Source organism: Chlorocebus sabaeus, chromosome 16, assembly GCF_047675955.1.
Source record: "Chlorocebus sabaeus isolate Y175 chromosome 16, mChlSab1.0.hap1, whole genome shotgun sequence".
Taxonomy (NCBI): Eukaryota; Metazoa; Chordata; class Mammalia; order Primates; family Cercopithecidae; genus Chlorocebus; species Chlorocebus sabaeus.
Genome location: NC_132919.1, coordinates 28671381 through 28693229, shown reverse-complemented (window position 1 = coordinate 28693229; position 21849 = coordinate 28671381). Strand labels below are relative to the sequence as shown.

General features: G+C 38.7%; 1 protein-coding gene across 1 annotated transcript in view; it reads right to left on the bottom strand.

The window, feature by feature from the left end:
* CPD (carboxypeptidase D) overlaps positions 1-21849 on the bottom strand; it is a 90456-nt gene that overhangs the window by 9169 nt on the left and 59438 nt on the right. Inside the window, exons 9-20 of the mRNA XM_073004811.1 lie at positions 20678-20780; positions 20049-20191; positions 18697-18866; positions 16672-16995; positions 14165-14360; positions 11758-11893; positions 8106-8237; positions 7205-7300; positions 7033-7097; positions 2580-2711; positions 1771-1956; positions 1365-1464 (exon numbers count right to left, since the gene is read on the bottom strand). Coding sequence (XP_072860912.1) covers positions 1365-1464; positions 1771-1956; positions 2580-2711; positions 7033-7097; positions 7205-7300; positions 8106-8237; positions 11758-11893; positions 14165-14360; positions 16672-16995; positions 18697-18866; positions 20049-20191; positions 20678-20780 — 1783 coding nt within the window. The remainder of the gene's footprint in view (positions 1-1364; positions 1465-1770; positions 1957-2579; positions 2712-7032; positions 7098-7204; positions 7301-8105; positions 8238-11757; positions 11894-14164; positions 14361-16671; positions 16996-18696; positions 18867-20048; positions 20192-20677; positions 20781-21849) is intronic.

Here is a 21849-nt window from a genome sequence, read left to right as displayed (position 1 = left end):
TTACCATAATAAATCTGCTCTTATAATTGAGGCATACTGCCCTCAAAAACCTGTTTGTAAACAAAATTAAACCTGGCCAGAAAAAATGAACGTACTTGTTTAGGAAGACTGCATTGCAAAACAGGCAGAGGTGCTGTGCAGTGATTCCTATGGAATCATTATTGATTGGTCCCCTAAGGGGATGTTTAGCTTGAATTGCATCTCTCAGTCTGCATGCCATGGCCACACTATGTTCAGATGGTCTGAACAAAACGGTCAGATGGTACAAATGATAAGAAGTATGGCAAAAGTTCATATTATCTGGAACCATGGCAGTATAGTGGCACCTCAACCTCAAATGATAAGGTTCGTTGTAGGAGCTAAACATAAAGATTTGTGGAAACTATTAATAGCTCTTAATAAGATCAAAATTTGGGAACAAATATTTAAAGCATCCTGGACACACCTGACCTTAATGCCAGGATCTGGAGTGCTTAAAGGAGCTGCAGACAGATTAGCAGCTAGTAACCCATTAAAATGGATAAAAACGCTTGGAAGCTCTGTGATTTCAATGATGATTGTGCTTTTAATCTGTTGTCTTTGTATAGTCTGCAAATGTGGAACTTGACTCCTGCGAGAAGTAGCTCACCGTGACAAAGCTGCCTTTGCTTTGATCGATTTGCAAATAAAAGGGGGACATGTTGGGAACAGGCCCCCCAAAATCTGGCCATAAACTGGCTCCAAAACTGGCCATAAACAAAATCTCTGCAGCACTGTGACATGTTCTTCATGGCCATGATGCCCACACTGGAAGGTTGTGGGTTTACCAGAATGAGGGCAAGGAACACCTGGCCCGCTCAGGGTGGAAAACCACTTAAAGGCATTCTTAAACTACGAACAATAGCATGAGCAATCTGTGCCTTAAGGACATGCTCCTGCTGCAGATAACTAGCCCAACCCATCCCTTTATTTTGGCCCATACCTTCGTTTCCCATAAGGGATACTTTTAGTTAATCTATAGAAACAATGCTAATGACTGGCTTGTTGTTAATAAATATATGGGCAAATCTCTGTTCGAGGCTCTCAGCTCTGAAGGCTGTGAGACCCCTGATTTCCCACTTCACACCTCTATATTTCTGTGTGTGTGTGTGTCTTCAATTTCTCTAGCGCCGCTGGGTTAGGGTCTCCCTGACCAAGCTGGTCTCGGCAGAGAAAGGCAAGCCAGGAGAACATATGGGAGAACAGAGGTCCAGGAAAATCACATTTAGATAAGGAGACATCAGAAGACAAGTGATTAGTTTCAGGATTATGGAGGTGACCCACTCTCATATTGAAATGTCAAGATTGTTTTTAACTTTTACTACTAAAAATCAAAATGTCTTTACCTGATACAGTTACCACAAGCTCCCTTGGCAAACCAAATATCCGGTTATCTGTGTCAAAGACTATCACCACAGAACTAGCTGCATCATGATGCACAAAGACCTAGAAGGGGAAAGTATAAGAATCATGACAAGTTCTGCTTAAGGTGTACTGTATCCCTGCTATATTATTAGGGCCCATATAGCAAACTAAGGAGATGATGCCTTGCCATCTAAAGTATACAAAATGCTAGAAAATTTTCCCTTTTGGTGGCAAGGGGTACAAGGATAACAAGATACCGTAATCAAGAGGCAGTCACACTTTTATTTCTTTATTCCCTTCAAGATTTCTAACTAGAGTTTCAAAATAAAACAGAAGTATTACAAAGAATAAAAATTTACATGATGCTACTCAATTTGAGTTTCTTACCTGTGAATGTTGTTGCTGGTACCCATCAGCGATGGCATTGATGTTATGGACACCTGGCGCTAAGAGTACATGGAAATAACCTCCCTCTTTTGTGTGTACCTTTATTCCTTCATTAAGTACAATGACTGCTTTAGAGATTGGCTTTCCAGTCTTATCTTTAACAAATCCATGAACTCCCTTGTGAACCTGAAAAAATGTTTAAACTATAAATTTATGTTGTCATAATGCTAGACATTGTAGAGGCACTAGCTTGAGGCATGACCAAAACCAACCAACCGAACAAACAAAACAAAAACCACACACAAACAAGTGTCAAACTCCGTATGGCCTGCTTCTTCTCTTCCCCCCCACCCCCCCCACCACTGACTCTGACCTTGTTTGCCATTCATTCCATGTTCAGGGTCACAGAGCTGGACATAAAAGAGAACTCTGATACTGTCACAGCCTGAAGCATTAGAACCCAACCTTCTAATGCCTTGAGTGATTTCCTTCCCACTATGGTATACTACAACCCAACCTTCTAATGCCTTGAGTGATTTCCTTCCCGCTATGGTATACTACTCTAGTAACTCTGTGATATTCAAATTAAAGAACTTGCAGCATCTTGCAAGGTCAAATTACCTAAATTATAGCAGATTCCAGAGATGTGAATGAATGGCATCTATTTAGGAAACATAAAATAACCAAAACTCTTCTATATAAATTTAAAATAAATAATATACATTTTTGGTAAAAGACAATGTTTCGATAAAGGTTTTCACTGAACATATTCCTGGGAGTTTGCCTCTAGTTAAAAGGAAAAGACTCACCTCCACTAACATACTAAGAAGAGATTTCTTATTGTCTGCCCACAAGGAAGGGAGTTGTGCAGCACTAGGAAAGTAACAGCAGCTTGTGTATACTGTGATTTCCGGACAATGGCCATAGGTGACGCTATAATCCTAAAACATAAAGTTCAAAATCAAATGTGGGAAAATTAGTAAGTAAAAGAAAGAACGAGGCATTGTAATACCACAAACGGAGTAAATGAAAAGAAAATGTAGCTGATGTAAACAAAGAAGCTGTAAAGCATTTTATGACAAATATAAATAAACCTCTCTGTATTATAATCAGTCACAAACTCTATGAGAGCCCTTGAGGACAGGGGCTATGTCGAATTCACTTTCCTATCTTCAGTGCTTCCCACAGTGCCTGGTAGTGCCAGTTAGATGGGGTTTATTTGGGTTTGCTGAAGAAATGAATCAATAAGTTCATGCAGAAGAGGGTCAGCTTCCCTTAAAACCCAGAAACGTCACAGTTGTTCTTGAAGCTCTGGAGATAATAATCATTAGCCCTCTGATACCCTCAACCTGGACCCCTGCTGGTAACAATACCCACTCCCTGCAATATAGCATTTATCAAACTATCTTAACTGATTATTTAGAGATTAGTTTTCCCATAGCATAGCTCAGATCATGTCAATATTGTTATCCCTGCTCAAAATCTGTGCAGACAGGTTCAAAAACCCAACTTACCACCTTTTCCCAAAATATCTTCTTTTTCCTAACTCAGTTAATGATATTAACTCATTTTCTCACATAGCCATGAAATGTCTTGTCTTTGACTTCTCTATCTCACTATCATCCATAATTTGCTGAATCTTGTCAATTCTACCTCTATAGAATCTCTAAAATGTCATCCTCTGACTCTACTCTCCTTGCCACTAGCATAACCTAGGCCCTCATTACTTTTTGTCTAGACAATTCCAAACCAGTCTCCCTGTACCAGTGTCTCTTCCTCCAAACTGTCTTAACTGATTATTTAGAGATTAGTTTTCCCATAGCATAGCTCAGATCATGTCAATATTGTTATCCCTGCTCAAAACCTCATAGTTTCCCATTCTTATTAAAACAAAGCATTCAAAGCAACCAGTACTCTTTCCATTCTTAACCTTTTGCGGCTCTGCATTACACTCCATACTCTAACTAAATTAGACTGCCGCTATGTACTGCTTCCTCTTTCTGGAATGTTCTGCTTCACAATCTCTGCAGCCCAAATGCCATCTCCTCTACAGAGAAAAAGGCTGTATCTCTGACTACATATAATTTTTTGTGTCTTTAATTTCTCATGGCCTGTTGAGAGCTACTCTCTTCTACATCAAATCAATTAATTATGTAACACAGTTAATTCGTACAATAGGCCAGGCAATATATTTTATCACTAATATGGCAAAGTGCCTCCCAGTAGTAAGTTCTTAGTAAATAAAGGACAGAAGACAGGCAGAAATGGGAATGAAGTCAATTTTCTGGTTGCACATGTGAATAAAATGATCAGCCACCCACCCATCTGCTAACAACTCCTGCCTAATTTGAAGTGGATAGACAGTGAATTAAAATGCTGTCAGAAATTAAAGAAGACCTAAATAAATGGATGGGAGGACAATATTGCAGAGATGTCAATACTACACAAAGTGATCTATGGTTTCAACACAACCTCTAACAAAATTCCAACATCCCTTTTCTCAGAAAAAGAAAAGCCAATGCTCAAATTCAAATGGAATGACAAGGGGCCCTGAATAGCCAAAACAATCTTTAAGAACAATAAAGTTGAAGGACTCACACGTTCCAATTTTACAGTTTACCACAACAAACCTACATTAATCAAAACAGTGATACTGGCATAAAGGCAAACACATAGACCAATGGAATAGAATTGAGAGTACAGAAATAAACCCACACATCTATGGTAAACTCATTTTTGACAAGGGTACCAAAACCATTCAGTGGGGAAAAAATAGTCTTTCAACAAATAGTGCTGAGACAACTGAATTTCTACATTCAAACAAACGAAGCTGAACTCCTACTTCATGCCATAAAAAATAAACTGCATCAATGACCAAAATACGACAGCTTGATCCATAAATTTTTTTTTTCTTTTTTTTGAGACAGGATCTCACTCTGTTGCCCAGACTGGAGTGCAGTGGCGAGATCTCGGCTTATCGCAATCTCTCCCTCCCAAGCCATTCTCCTGCCGCAGCCTCCCGAGTAGCTGGGATTACAGGTGCGCGGCACCACAGCCCGGCTAATGTTTGTATTTTTAGTATATGGGGTTTCACCATGTTGGCCAGGCTGGTCTTGAACTCCTGACATCAAATTATCCACCCACCTTGGCCTCCCAAAGTGCTTGGATTACAGGCCTGAGCCACCGTGCCCAGCCCATAAAACTCTTCAAAGAAAACGCAAGCATAGGTGGCATGGAGTGGGGCGGTGGTGGGGAGGGGCATTCACCCTGCCTCCCAACTCATCCCACATCTGCCCTCTAAAAAACAGAAAAAAGAAAAGAAAACATGGGGGGGAGGGGCGGGGAATCTTCATGACCTTGGATTTAGCAACAGATCCTTAGATAGGATAACAATTGCAAAAGCAACAATAAAAACAGATACATTGGATTTTATCATAATTAAAAACTCTTGTGTATCAAAGGACATAATCAAGAAATTTAAAAGGTAACCTACAGAATAGGAGAAAATACTTGCAAATCATGTATCTGATAAGAATTTCGTATCTAGAATACATAGCATCCAGAATGGTTTTTGTTTGTTTATTTGTTTTTCTTGAGATGGAGTTTCGTGCTTGTTGCCTAGGCTGGAGTGCAATGGTATGATCTTGGCTCACTGAAACCTCCACCTCCCAAGTTCAAGAGATTCTCCTGCCTCAGCCTCCCAAGTAGCTGGGATTACAGGTGCCTGCCCCCACGCCCAGCTAATTTTTTTGTATTTTTAGTAGAGACGGGTTTTACCATGTTGGCCAGGCTGGTCTCAAACTCCTGACCTCAGGTGATCCTCCTGCCTCGGCCTCCCAAAGTGCTGGGATTATAGACGTGAGCCACCACCACGTTCAGCCTTTTATATTAACATATAAAGAACTCCAGCCTAGGCAACAAAGGGAGACCCTGTCTCTACAAAGAATTAAAAATAATTGGTCCAGCATGGTGGTGCATGCGGCTGGTCGTGGCTACTCCCAGAGGCTGAGGTGGGGGGATAGCTTAGGCCTGGGAGGTTGAGGCTGCAATAAGCTGCAAAGGAGTCATAGCCACTGCACTCCGGCCTGAGCAACAAAGTGAGACTCTGTTAAAAAAAAAAAAAAAAAAAAAACCGAAAATAAGTGTTGGTAAGGAGAGGATATGGGAAAAATTGGAACCCTCAAACAATGCTAGTAAGGAATGTAAAATGGTGCAGCTGCTGTGGAAAACAGTTTGGTGGTTCCTCAAAAGGTGAAACATAGAATTACAACATAACCAGGTAATTCCACTCCTAGGTATCTACCCCAAAGAAGTGACAGATACTTGTAATACCAATGCTCATGGCAGCATGGGGTTCAAACAGATACCTGCAATACCAATGTTCATGGCAACATCATTCGCAATAGCCAAAAAGCAGAAATCCAAGTGCCCATCAATACATGAATTAACAAACAAAATATGGTATAAACATAAATGGAATATTATTCAGCCATAAAAAGGAATGAAGTAATGATACATGCTCTAAAATGGATGAATCCTAAAAACATTTTGCTAAGTGAAAGGGTAAATATTGTATGATTCTACTTACATGAAATATATACAATAGGCAAATAGAAAGTAGACAGGGGTTCCAGGAGTCGTGGGAGAGGGGAATAGGGAGTTACTGCATAGTGGATACAGAGTTTCTGTCTGGGGCAAATGAAGTTTTGGAAATAGATATGGTTTTGGGGGCACAACATTTAATTAATGTCACTGAACTGTACAATTAAAAATGGTTAAAATGGCCAAAAAAAGTACTCTCGGGTTAATTTAAGGGCTAAACATGTCAAGAAAGCCATGAGCCAGATGCCATTCACTTTACAATACCAGAAAAGTCACCTATTCTTGCACTCAATGGCCGATATTCATAAACTCCACTCTTTTTTTTTCTTTTTTTTTTGAGATGGAGTCTCACTCTGTTGCCCAGGCTGGAGTGCAGTAGCACGATCTCGACTAGACTCACTGCAACCTCCGCCTCCCAGGTTCAAGTGATTCTCCTGACTCAGCCTCCCAAGTAGCTGGGATTACAGGCGTCTGCAACCACGCCCAGCTAATTTTTATATTTTTAGTAGAAACGGGGTTTCGCCATGTTGGCCAGGCTGGTCTCGAACTCCCAATCTCAGATAATCCACCTGCCTTGGCCTCCCAAAGCACTGGGATTACACGTACGACATCGTGCCTGGCCATAACTCCATTCTAACCATGTTAGTCTAGAAAGCATACCTTCATGCTGCCCAGGTGACTATGCCATTCTGCTCCACGCATTACTCCTCCTGGAATATTCTCATCTATAAAAGCATTGAGAAATGTGGAATCAAGCAGACCTTAAGGTGAAACTCCTTTCCCCACAAAAGCAACAATAACAGCAATAACAAAAGGTATGGAAAACACTTACCTGATTTATTCGGGCAACTGGGCTGACCCATGTGCATGGATGGATGATTATTTGCATAAAGAGATGCCAGATGCTTCAGAGTCTCTTTATTTTCCACTGTAGAAAGAAAAAATTAGAAGTCAGTGGAGAAATCCAAATGATTTTTTCCCCAAGTTAACCTTCATGTATACAAGTCATCTTTTTCTCCTAATAAATTTTGCACTCTGCTTAAGTATACTGTTACTATAATTAACCCTAAAAGGTTTTATTTACCTAAGATAATCACACGAAGAAGACCAACATCCTCCTTACATTAAAAGGTTCTAATGGTGAGTTTTCATAACAGACTATTACACTAAACTACAAACTTGTTTTGATATGTCTTACTGCATTTTGGGACAACTGTAACCTAATAACAATATTCTTTGTTATTAGGATGCACTGAAAACCACCCAAACTATCTCCATATACTGCAACCCCACAGAGATTAAACCACCAACTGTTTAACTCACCATAAGATGCAACCACTTAGTCAAAGTTTAAAACAGGAGAGGACAAATCTGTACTGTTAGTGTTTGGTTACATAGGAGTTTCATGAGGCAGAGAGAATGAAAAGTGTCATACTCACTTTTACATTCTCAGTATTTACAGACATAATAATTTTTCAGTAAATGGTTGTGGACTAAAGGGAACATATGGAACAAGATAGCTAGACTCAATAAAGCTGGGCTTCCATTAGATCTGAGCTCTCTTCTCCAAGTAACTGAACTGCTGATGTATGTACAGTCTTCTTTGGTTGGTAATTTGCTCACAGAGTGTGCTCAAATGCTCACTATTTATAAAAATGTGGAAGGGACATTACTTAATTGGGATTTACTACCTAAGCTTAAATAGTATATATATGAGATGACATTCTACATACCTGTCTGTACTGGCTTGTCATAAGGATATGTGACCAGCACGGAACCACCATCTAAGGCAACAGAAAGACTAAAGTCCTGTTTTTGAATCAAATTTTCAATGATGGCTTTAGTCTCAGGTTGAGAGGCATTATCTAAAAAAGAGAAAAGTCAAATATAAAATATCAAATTTTAAATCTTAGTATGAGTATCTAAGGAAATACTCTCTACTTGAATACAATCAAAATGCTAACTTAAAAATTTGCAGATAAATATTTTATTTCTCCATAAGCTACTATCTCAAGCAAGAAAGATACATTACAGAAGGTAGGTTAGTATGAGTTCTATTATGTACTTCAGGATATGTATATACTAATGACTCTAAGCAAGTTAAAGAAAAATCTTATTGAAAAAAAACAAAAAGAATACGCATCTCCTGCTTTACAAAATAATTTAGGGAATATATAAATAACCTATCTGATATGGTTTGGCTGTACCCCCACCCAAATCTCAACTTGAATTGCATCTCCCAGAATTCCCATGTGCTGTGGGAGGCACCCAGTGAGAGGTGACTGAATCATGGGGGTGGGTCTTTCCCATGCTATTCTTGTGATAGTGAATAAGTCTCACAAGATCTGATGGGTTTATCGGGGGTTTCCACTTTCACTTCCTTCTCATTCTCTCTTGCCACTGCCATGTAAGAAGTGCCTTTCATCCTCTGCTATGACTGTGAAACCTCCCCAGCCATGTGGGACTGTAAGTCCAATTAAATCTCCTTTTCTTCCCAGTCTCAAGTATGTCTTTATTAGCAGCATGAAAACAGATTAATACAGTAAATTGGTACCAATAGAGTCAGGTGTTGCTGAAAATATATCCAAAAATGTGGAAGCAACTTTGGAGCTGGGTAACAGGCAGAGGTTGGAACAGTTTGTAGGGCTCCGAAGAAGACAGGGAAATGTGGAAAAGTGTAGAACTTCCTAGAGATTTGTTGAATGGCTTTGACAAAAGTGCTGATAGTGATATGACCAATAAGGTCCAGACTGAAGTGGTCTCAGATGGAGATAATGAACTTGTTGGGAACTAGAGCAAAGGTGATTCTTGTTATGTTTTAGCAAAGAGACTTGGCAGCATTTTGCCCCTGCCCCAGAGATTTTTGGAACTTTGAACCTGAGAGAGACTACTTAGGGTATCTGGTGGAAGAAATTTCTAAGCAGCAAAGCATTCAAGAGGTGACATGGGTGCTGTTAAAGGCATTCAGTTTCATAAAGGAAACAAAGCATAAAAGTTTGGAAAATTTGCAGCCTGACTATGCAGAAAAGAAAAACCCATTTTCTGGGGAGAAATTCAACCCAGCTGCAGAAATTTGCATAAGTAGCAAGGAGCCTAATGTTAATGCCCAAGACCATGGGGAAAATATCTCCAGGCCACGTCAGAGACCTTCCCGGCAGCCCCTCCCATCAAAGGCCTGGAGGCCCAGGAGGAAAAAGTGGTTTTGTGGGCCAGGCTCAGGGTCCCTGTGCTGGGGGCAGTCTAGGGACTTGGTGCCCTGCCTCCTAGTTGCTCCAGCTGTGACTAAAAGGGGCCAAGGTACAGCTCAGGCTGTTGCTTCAGTGGATGGAAGCCCCAAGACCTGGCAGCTTCCATGTGGTGTTGAGCCTGCAGGTGCAAAAAAGCCAAGAATTTATGTTTGGGAACCTCCACCTAGATTTCAAGAGATGTATGGAAAAGCTTGGATGTCCAGGCAAAAGTTTGCCGCAGGGGCAGGCCCTTCATGGAGAACCTCTGCTAGGGCAGTGCAGAAGGGAAATGTGGGATCAGAGTCCCCACACAGAGTCCCTACTGAGGTACCACCTAATGGAGCTGTGAGAAGAAGGCCACTGTTCTCCAGACCCCAGAATGGTAGATCCACCGACAGCTTGCACTATGCCCCTGGAAAAGCCACTGACACTCAATGCCAGTTGGTGAAAGCAGCTGGGAGAGAGACTGTACCCTGTAAAGCCACAGGGGTAGAGCTGCCCAAGACCATGGGAACCTACTTCCTGCATCAGCATGACCTAGATGCAAAACATGGAGTCAAAGGAGAAAATTTTTGAACTTTTAAGATTTGACTGCCCTGCTTGATTTTGAACTCGTATGGGGCCTGTAGCCCCTCCGTTTTGGCCAATTTCTCCCATTTGGAATGGCTGTATTTACCCAATGCCTGTACCCCTATTTTATCTAGGAAGTAACTAACTTGCTTTTGATTTTACAGGCTCATAGGCAGAAGGGACTTGTCTCAGATGAGATATTGGACTGTGGACTTTTGAGTTAATGCTGAAATAAGACTTCGGGGGACTGTTGGGAAAGCATGATTGGTTTTGAAATGTGAGGACATGAGATGTGGGACGGGCCAGTGGCAGAATGATATGGTTTGGCTGTGTCCCCATCCAAATCTCAACTTGAATTTTATTTCCCAGAACTCCCACTTGTTGTGGGAGGGACTCAGTGGGAGGTAACTGAATCATGGGGGTGGGTCTCTCCTGTATTATTCTTGTGATGGCGAATAAGTCTTATGAGATCTGATGGGTTTATCAGATCTGCTTTTGCTTCCTTCTCATACTCTCTTGCTGCCACCATGTAAGAAGTGCCTTTCATCCTCCGCCATGATTGTGAAACCTCCCCGGCCATGTAGAGCTGTAAGTCAAATTAAAAATCCTTTTCTTCCCAGTCTTGGGTATGCCTTTATCAGCAGTGTGAAAATGGACTAATATGCTATCTTTGGAAGAAAATTAGTTTCAGAAAGCTGGCTGTTCTCTGCAGCACTGTTTACAAAAGCAAAAAAGCAAGTGGCCAGAAATAAAGTAAATATCTATCGGTAGAAAATGGTTGAATAAATTAGAGTACTGTCATAGATTAATGGCATACTAGATGCCATTAAAAAAGAATGTTGAGCCTGGCACAGTGGCTAATGCCTGTAATCCCAGCACTTTGGGAGGCTGAGCCAGGCAGATCACCCGAGGTCAGGAGTTCAAGACCAGCCTGACCAACATGATAAAACCTCGTCTCTACTAAAAATACAAAAATTGGCCAGGCATGGTGGCAGGTGCCTATAATCCCAGCTATTCAGGAGGCTGAGACAGGAAAATTGCTTAACCTGAGAGGCAGAAGTGAGCCAAGATCATACCATCACACTCTAGCCTGAGCAACAGAGTGAGACTCTGTCTCAAAAAAAAAAAAAAAAAAAAAAAAAAAGAATGTTAGAGATCTGTAAGTACTGAAATTGAAAGATGTCAGTGATACACATTTAATGAAAAAGGTTATAGAATAATGTATACAGTTGTTGATCCCATTTAAGTAAATAAGAAACAGGGCTCTTCAAATCAATATACACATACATGTGTGTCATGTGTATATACACACATAGGAGGAGAGAGAGAATACACATCTCTACACAACTAGTGAAGAAACATCCCGATATAATGGATTGAATTTATATGAAAAATGTTAATTATTTTTGCAAATAATAATGGAGAAAAATTCAAAAAGTTTTCCGGATGTCTGTATTCATTTATACCTCACATTCATAACCCAGACAAGAAAGTACTTCATTACTCACTGACAAAATAGGATCAACCAATCTTCCAGCAAAAAGAAATTATCTCCTAAGTATTTTAATGGCCTAAAAATTAGCCTTACTTGTGAAGTCTGTATCCAAATCTTTGCCACGAGCATTCGTTTGTCCTATTTTTGAAGTACAGTCTTTCTCTTGAGCTCTCTCTCGCCCATCTGGATTTAGAGAAGGGACAATCACAATCCTAGTCCTGTCAACCAACTAAAGCAGAAACAGAAATTAATGAGTTACTAGCTGTGTGTAGAATCAATGGGTACTCTCTCATGCCTCAAACGGAAAGTCTGTTGTTTATTCTACACACAGTTAATGTAAAAGGCAGAACTAAAATGAATGAAAAAATAAAAAATAAAATTTCCTTTTGCTTCAAATATATTAAAAATAAGCAAAAAACTACTGTACAGCTAATGTTCCCAGAGACCTCCCAGTGACTTAGAACAGGGGTCAGGAACCACTAACTGCCGGCCAAATTCAGTTGGTGCCTGCTATTGTATATAAAGTTTTACTGACACATAACCATGACTATTCATTTACATATGACTGCTTTTGTGCTCTAATGGCAGAGTTGAGTGAGTTCACAACACAGAGCACCTGTCCCACAAAGGAAGATAACAATTTTTGGTCGGTCTGATTTAAGTGCATGTCACCTAATTACACAAGTCCCTTCCGATCTTAATCATGACATCAATTCTTTCCAAATTTGTTTTGGGGAGGCAGAACTGCACTGGGCTTCGGAGTAGACATACTTGGGTTTAAATTCTAGTTTTACCAGTTTCTAGCTGTGGGACTGCCTCAGTTTCTACATTTATAAAATGGAGATAATCATTATCACATGGTTGAGGATATAATGATCTATATAATATACATGGTATATTACCTGGCACATAATATGTATTCAATAAATATCAGTTCTTTTTCCCTTTCCTAAGTCCACTATGGACAGTGCCAATTAGTGAGTGTTTTAGAAGGATGCACTCTTTTCTTCCCTTCTCTAAGGCAACCTACAACTAGGATGCTTAATCATACACGCCCAAGCCTGTGGGTCAAAGTTGTTTTGTTTGTTTTCGAGATTTCAGCCTGTTACCCAGGCTGGAATACAGTGGTGCAATCACAGCTCACTGCAGTCTTGACCTACTAGGCTCAAGTGATCCTCCCACTTTAGCCTCCCAAGTAGCTAGGATTACAGGTGTGCACCTCAATGCCCAGCTAATTTTTAAAATGTTTGTAGAGACAGGGTATCACTCTGTTGCTCAGGCTGGTCTCAACCGTTTGGCATCAAGTGGTCCTCTTCTCTTTAGCCCCCTGAAGTGTTGTGATTACAGGCATGAGTCATCACACCCTGGTCAAAGTTCTTTTTTGTAATCACAGATGGCTCAAGTAGATAATACCATATTGCTTTTTCTAAAATCTCTTAGCAGCCAAGATGTCCAATAAGTTTTTATGTATTATATGAAAAGGAAAACTATTTTGAAAAACTAGACTTTCACTAGATTTTTCTTTTTTCTTTTCTTTTTTTTTTTTTTTTTTTTTTTGAGACGGAGTCTCACTCTGTCACCCAGGCTGGAGTGCAGTGGCTGGATCTCAGCTCACTGCAAGCTCCACCTCCCGGGTTCACGCCATTCTCCTGCCTCAGCCTCCCGAGCAGTTGGGACTACAGGCGCCCACCACCTCGACCGGCTAGTTTTTTGTGTTTTTTTAGTAGAGACAGGGTTTCACCGGGTTAGTCAGGATGGTCTCAATCTCCTGACCTCGTGATCTGCCCGTCTCGGCCTCCCAAAGTGCTGGGATTACAGGCTTGAGCCACGGCGCCCGGCCTAGATTTTTCAATATAGTATCCTAGTTATAAGTAATTCAGAATGGAAGTTCCTCAAGTTAGAATGTAAAAAACTGGCCAGGCTCCACGGCTCACGCCTGTAATCCCAGCACTTTGGGAGGCCAAAGCAGGATTACCTGAGGTCAGGAGTTCGAGACCAGCGTGGCCGACATGGCAAAACACTGTCTCTACTAAAAATATTTAAAATATCTGTAGTCCCAGCTACTCAGGAAGCTGAAGTGGGATAACTGCTTGAACCCAGGAGGCGGAGGTTGCAGTGAGCCAAGATCTACCATTGCACTCAAGCCTGGGTGATAGAGCAGGACTCCATCTCAAAAAAAAAAAAAAAAAAAAGGTAAACAACTGTGAACAAAGACTGGAAGGGTAGTGTGGCTATTAAATGACAGAGTAGGAAATTGAATGTAAATTTTTAGTATTCTTTCCTGTATGCCTCTTAAGACATACAAGGAAATATAATAGAAAGGCACTATTAACAAACGGTATATACTACAAAGATGGTTCATTTTTAGAGAGTAAAGTTCATAATGTACTATAAGTGACTGTAAAATCTAGCAAGAAATTAAGAATTTTAAAAATGCTGCCCTGATATTAATGTTCAGCTTTTTCCTTTTAAAGCATGTCAACCCCAGCTATTCTCTTACTTGGGTAACAGCTGGGTTCTTTTTGTAGTTCAGGCAGAGAAATTCTGCCAGAGCCAAAAGCAGTTCAGTTCCAACTGGCGCATTTCCATGGATACCAGCAACAAAACGAATCTTTGGTTCTTCAGGCTCAGATACATTGGGCTTATTGGAGATTTCAAGGGACCAAATGTGACGGTATTCAGCGCTCTGTCCCAAACTTTCAAAAATCAGAAACAAAAATATCAGCAAGTAATCAAGCACTATGTTAACGTTGACTTACGGACTTTAAAAATAGAAATAAAAATAAAACACAAAAAGTTTTAAAAAGTCTTTAAAGCGTGAATCACTGTATCAGAAAACCTTAAGAAAATTAGTTTTCCTTGACCAAAGAACATCAAATAGATGATATTATCAGGTTTACGAAAGATTATGATTTAGTCTACTATCCTTCCAAATTCAGTCATTCTCATACAATCATCACAATATTTGCCCTATCTTCTTTAATCTGTACTACTATTTAGTTAATATATATCTTTTGTCCTAACTCACAAATTAAATTTTTATTACAGAAATATTTAAGTATGTATGAATGCAGGTAACCTCCCTTATTTATTTATTTGTATTATTATCATTATTATTATTATTATATTTTTAAGAGACAGGGTCTTACTATGTCACCCAAGCTGGAATGCAATGGCTTGATCATAGCTCACTGCAGCCTCAAATTCCAGGGCTTGAGTGATCTCTGGCCTCAGTCTCCTAAGGGAGTAGTACTACAGGTTTGTGCCACCATGCCTGGATAATTTCTTTAAAAAATTTTGTAGAGACAGACAGGGACTTGCTATATTGCTGAGGCTGGTTTCAAGTGCTTCTGGCCTCAAGTGATTCTCCCACCTCAGTCTCCCAAAGTCCCGGGATTACAGCATAAGCCACCACCCTGGCCCTCCCTTTTTAAATCTAAATTAATATTTGTAAATAAGTCATGTTACATTTTACTATAAATGCAACACCAGTTTCACAGTAAAAATAATTTGTGAGTGGGGAAAAAAATAACAATTCAATGAAAATTAAACAATGGTCAAATACTCTGCTTACCCAAGAGCTTTGAGCTTAAGGTCTGCTTTCTTTAGCATAAAGGGAGATTTACAAGAATTGGATAGAAAAAATATAATCATATTAAATCCAGAAAAATTAACAGAAACCCGATTGCTTTCTCATGATGCTATTCAATGGTACTTAGTGCCTGTTGGTGTACCACCTAAAACTCTCTTGTGCCCACCACTGGCATGTGTGGCATATTTTGAGAAAATATTTAACTAAAAAGTGTGTCTTGAATCAGGAGGTTAAAAACATTAAATCAACTAAGTAAACAGACAGCAAAATAATGTCCAATTTTTGTTTGTTTTAGAGACAGGATCTTACTGTCACCTAGGCTGGAGTGCAGTGGTGTGATCATAGTTTAGTGTAAATTGGAGCTCCTGGCCTCAAGCGATCTTCCCACTTGGACCTCCCAAAGTGCTGGGATTACAGGTGTGAGCCACTGTGCCCAGCCTGGTTTTATTTTAAAATTAAAAAAATATGAACCCTATGGTACTAAGATTGTATGATATTAAACCTGAAATAGCCAGAAATATTCAAGAATCAGTTAAGGAAGAAAAGTAATTGGTATTGCCAAAGAAACTAAGTATCACTCTGCATCTATGAACATTATAAATCAGAATGTGAGGAACTAAGTTTTCTAATGAAATTAAAAGGACCAATGAAGAAAGACAAAGTAAAAAGGTAAAAGGCTAAATAATGTTCACGAGGTTTGCAGCAGAGAACTATAAGCTCAAGGAAAAATGTAAAGACCTTACCTACAACAGGCAACCATAGGAATGGACAAATCATAGAAATAATTTTGGAGTAACTGTAACAAAATCTAAAATGAAGCAGTGCAAGTGAGGCAGAGCAACCACCAGAAAGTGAAGATAAAGGCTATCTCAGCTATCAGTTTTCCATCAGCCAGGACTGCATATTCTCCCTGGGATCCACGATCACATAAGTCCCTAAGGCTTCAAGTAAGAGACTGTGAATAAAGACTAGAATTAGGACAGCAACTAGGCTTCATTTTCTAATTAAAAAAAAAAAGTTACACATAATCCCTAACAGGTGAGCTTATAGTTCTAAATTCCTCGCTTGCCCCAAGCAAAATAAAATAAACTAAACAATATTGAGTCAGAACATATTAATAGATCTGTAGCTGAGTGATGGAAAGGGTTTTGCAATCAGTCAAAATAATTGTCAGGAAGAGCAATTTTACATTTCCTGGAAGCACAGGCTATCTACTTCTCATCTAACAAGTAATTCTCCTTAAAGTTCCCAAGATTCACTATTAAAAAGATCTCCAAGCAAATACTTGTTGCAAAATAAGTAAACTCCAACTCTCTGTACATTCTGTTCCCAAATATTTCTATATAAATTACAATAACTATTCAACATGGCTAATGCTGATTTTAAAAAAAAAGACAGTAGAAAGTGACACTTACTTGGTAAGATTTGTAATATGTGGATAGTTCATTACAAGTCCTCTCAGAAACTCTGATAAGTCTTTGTAGGAATGGTATCGATAAAGAGCCAGATTTGAGGAGGAGCGTAACATGAGGCTTTCCAAACCATTCTCTGCTGAAAGGTCTTTAATTAAAGTTTCAAACTCTTTAGTAGTTGGATCACTGGCATCACTGGTACTGGTGCTAGCCCCTTTTCCTTTCTTTGATTCACTGTTTGAATCTGCTGAGGATCGAACAAGTGTGAAGTTGACCTGAATAGCGCCTTCACTCTTGACAGTCACATTCTTGGTAACTGGATTATACCTATGACAAAGGAGACAGATCAGAACCACACTCCTGCAGCTGGAGTACCCAAACCCTGGGAAGGCAAGTGAACAGAGAACGTGAGAAGCCTTGGGATAAATGTGGTGCAGCTTCCTAAAGAGACAAAATTTTAACATTGAGTAATTTATTATTTTTAATGCATTAATAATACATTAATAGACATGGGTATACTACAAAATATGCATGGACTTTTTTCATAATTTTTTTTTTTAAGACAGAGTCTTGCTCTGTCACCCAGGCTGGAGTGCAGTAGCACCATCTCAGTTCACTGCAACCTCCGCCTCCTGGGTTCCAGTGATTCTCCTGCCTCAGCCTCCTGAGTAGCTGGGATTACAGGTGCCCACCACCATGTCTGGATAATTTGTGTATTTTTAGTAGAGATGGGATTTCAACATGTTTACAGGTTGGTCTCAAACTTCTGACCTCAAGTGATCCACCCGCCTCTGCCTCCCAAAGTGCTGGGATTACAGGCCTGAGCCACTGCACCTGGCCTAGGTTTTTAAGATTGATTATACGGCTTTAAAAGAAATTTAGTGCTTGTAGTGGATACTCTCATGTCTCCTGGAACTTAAATTCACTTGTCTTCTATCAGGGTATATGGGTGGAAAAGTTGGAGGGGTGCTAAGTTAGGACATTCTCTGCCAAACACATCCTTCTCACCCTGTTTCTCAGATCCTCTGCTGCTTTAGTTAACACTCTGCCAAAATAGAAGAATCACAGAAAATACCTCATTACTCATTAGTGTGAGGTTCTAACCCATCCATTTATGGACCACTAGATATCTGAAAACCATTAAAAAACAAAGGCAACGACTAAAATGTTTTCATATATTTACCCTTACTTCAATGGGTATTCAAACTAACTCTTTAGAAATAAGTTATCTAGCAGGAGAAAGGGAAAATGTCCTGTGGTAACATCTATACTTATCAAAAGATAAAAAAGAAAACTATAAGAGAAACCCTGTCTCTACTAAAAATACAAAAATTAGCTGGGTGTGGTGGCACACACCAGTAATATCAACTACTTGGGAGGCTGAGGCACAAGCATCCCTTGAACCCAGGAGGCAGAAGTTGCAGGGAGCTAAGATAGTGCCTCCAGCCTGGGTGATAGAGAGAGGCACTGTCTCAAAAAAAAAAAAAAGTTACTAGCATGTTAAATAGACTGCATTGCTTTGGGCTTGCCTTTATTTAGCAAATAAAGAGAATGATAAATATTCTTTCTATGCATTTTCTATGTTCTTTGTGCTTCATGAACTAACACTTTTGTTACTCCTTTAAAGGAAAAACTATCTTGAACACATTTCCAATAAATTCTACTACAAATTGGAACTGACTTTGTAGAATTACTTCAGCCTTACTCTCCTTTTTAATAAAAAACCTAAGGCCATGAGGATCAGGATTTGATGTGTATTCTAAAGTGTTTTGCCTAATGTCCAGGTTGGAAGCATGTCACAATGAGTCAACTAAGCAATAACTAGAATATTTATTCCAGGAATCTTTTTTTTTTTTTTTCATGTACTCTATCTGCCACTAAAGGAGAGGCAAAGGTATAACTGCCCCTAAACTTCCCAGCAATCCATTCAAAGTTGCTTAACTAGAATGTTCTGGTAATAATCCTCCAGAATGGAGCCATGTTTGTCTGTCCCCCAAGCACTCTATTTCAAAGCATTCAGTCACTCACCCTCTAGCAGATGCTGTGATTTTATAAGTTCCTGGAACCAAGAGACGCCAGTAATCTCCAGTTTTGTAAGTAGTCACTGGGTGATTAATCTCAGCAACACTAATGGTGGCATTTAATATACCCCTGCCATCTGTGGCATCTAGAACAAATCCTTTGACTCCCTGATGAACCTGGATTAAGTACAAGGACACCAGATTTCAATAGTAAACATCATCATCTAATTATCTTGGGAGGTCATATTCAAAATAACAGATTGTTAACACAAATAAATGGAACAAACAGGAATTTAGGAGTTCAGAGTGAAGTTCAATGTAAATGTTCATTAAAATATTTCTGAAGGCTAATTTTTCATAGGCTTTGTTTCTCTTTATCATGAAGAATATAAATAACACTGCTTAAACTTTAGCACATTCTGATGATTTCAGAATATATGTCATATATTCTGAAATCATCAGAATGTGCTAAATATAGCTGTTAATTTTCTTGGGTAGGATAGTTAATTTTCTTGGGTAGGATAGTAGCACTTACAGTATGTAGTAGCTCCTTATTTTTAGGAGATAGATGCTGAAATAATATTTAGGGGTAAAATACCATACCTGCAATTTATATTAAAATAGTTCAGTCAAAAATATGTACGTATATGTCAGAGTGTAAATAAAATTTACATTAAAATAAAGCAAATACAACAAAATGTTAAAAATGTTAAATCTAGGTATAGGAATAATTATTGGCTAGTCATAACTTTTCTGTATATTTAAAATTTTTCAGAATAAAATGTCTTTAAATATAGTAAAAAACTCACAGACTTTATGTCACACCACTCAGGAAAAAGAGAAATGCAGAAATGTACTGGCATAAAGTATTAGTCTGATTATCCTAATTAACATTAGCGTATTTCTTATAATCTTTACCTATTGGCCACCACACATACCCAAACAAAAGGAAATTAATCATTTCACAGTAAATCACTGGCAATAAGGAAAAGAATAAAAACATTTACTCTACAGCCCATCTTTCTATCACTTGGCCAATGATTAGGTGTGTATCCAATTTATGTTGGTCTTTTTTAAACACAGGGTAAAAAGTGACCACTAATCCTTAAGAGCCAAATATCACTACCTTGTTTAATCATTTTCAACTTTTCTTCACATATACAGATAAACTCATTTCCATCCATGAATTTTCTAGATAAACATATTAAACATCTTGGAATCTACAAATTGGTTAAATACATTAAAACAAATTGAAATTTTAAAGAGTGTATTCTAAAATTACTGCATAAAAACCATGTGTACACACAAAAATCTTTTCACCCTTGGGAGAAATTTCATACTTTTCCCCTGAATAGTCACCTGTTTCATAAACTGGATTAGTGATCTTCGATTCTGTTCCCAAAAGTTTGGCAGCTCTTTCTCAAATGGATATTTCACACAACCTAGTTCAATAGTCACTTCAAAGCAATTTGTTTGTAAATAGTTCCAGTCCTGCATTCCTCCTAAAAGATAAAAATTAAAATTAATCACTCTGAAGAAGTTCTAAACAGCTCAGATCTCAAAAGGTAAGCAATAGTCCTAGTAAAAAGCCAAATTTATCTCTTATCAGCATTGATTGAAAAATGATAATGTGTTCATGTAAGGGCACTTTGATAACGTGTTCATGTGAGGGCAAAACACCTACACCTTCATGTTTAAGAACTCAAATATAGCTTACACTCTTCTATTAGCACATGGAAGATTCTTTGTAATAGCCAGAAGTAAAATGTAATCCTTTAATCAAGTTTTAGTGCAGTATTCTTATTCAACCCTCAATGTACATCAGACACAAAAATAGTTGAAAAGATTATTTAAATATTTTAAACTACTTAAACTATGTTTTAAAAATAATGATTATTCCTCAAAATTAAAAGATCAGTAACAAGCAGCACCATCGAGGAAAGCAGAAAGGCCATCAAGTTGTAAGGTCTTATATAAAGAATCTTTACCTGGGACATTATACCAACTAGCTCCATTTGTTATTCCATGAGGAAAATATTCATTAGGATACATATTCTTGCAAGGTCTACCTTGAAACATCTGGGAATTTTCCTGGAAAAACAAAAAGAATCTTTACTTGTATTTGTTTGTATCTCCATCAAAAAATATATATATATACTGGGAAGATACAGGAAAATAATAAAAGTGGCTTCCAACAGGGTGTGTGAGTGGTGGACGTAGGAGTAGGGTGGGGCTATGAGTAGTGAGACTTTTCAGTGTATAGCTTTTTATGCCATTTTGATTTTTCACTATCTGAACTTAATCTATTTTAAAAAATCAAAATTAAATGTGCTCTGTAAGAAAATATTGACTTCATTTATTACTCACAATTACAAGTAATATAAAACCCAGCTGAACCCCTCTCTAAAAAACATTTCTGTTCATATTCATACTTTCGTTTCATGCCTTCAAAGATCTTGAAGTCCAAAAAAGATAATACACACAGAATAAGAGTAAGCAGCTTTCCCTGACTTCTAGCAGGAATAAGATGGCCCCTCTGCTCTGACTGCCCTCTGTACAATTATCTTACATTACAACTACAATTGCACCTTTTTCTTCCCTAAAGACAACGTTTCCTTGAAACAGTTTGTGTCTCTGTGTCCTTAGCATCTAGCATACAGTAGGCGTCCAACTGATAACTCAATGAAGGGTAAGAAAAACTGCTATGGAGACACAAATAAACACCATTGAAAGCAAGAGGAGAGAAAGATTACATCTGATCAGAGTGGCAGGGGGAGTTTCCTAGAAGAAATTGAGCTTTGAAAGATGGTCAAAACTTCATTTATCTCTTTTTGAAAGAGAAAAAAAGTACTGAAAATGTGAAGATAAAAAGAATAATTTCTCATTTTTCTACCACAGATAATTAACCATTTAACTTTAAAATATATAAACAGGGACAGGTAAGATCATGCCTGTAATCCCAACACTTTGGGAGGTCAAGGTTGGAGAACTGCTTGAGCTCAGAAGTTCAAGAACAGCCTGGAGGATACAGTGAGACCTTGTCTCTATGGAAAAAAAAAAAAAAAAAAAAAAAAAAAAAAGTCATGCATGGTGCTAGATGCCTGTAGAACCAGCTCCCTGGGAGGCTGAGACAGGAAAATAGCTTGACCCCAGGAGGTTG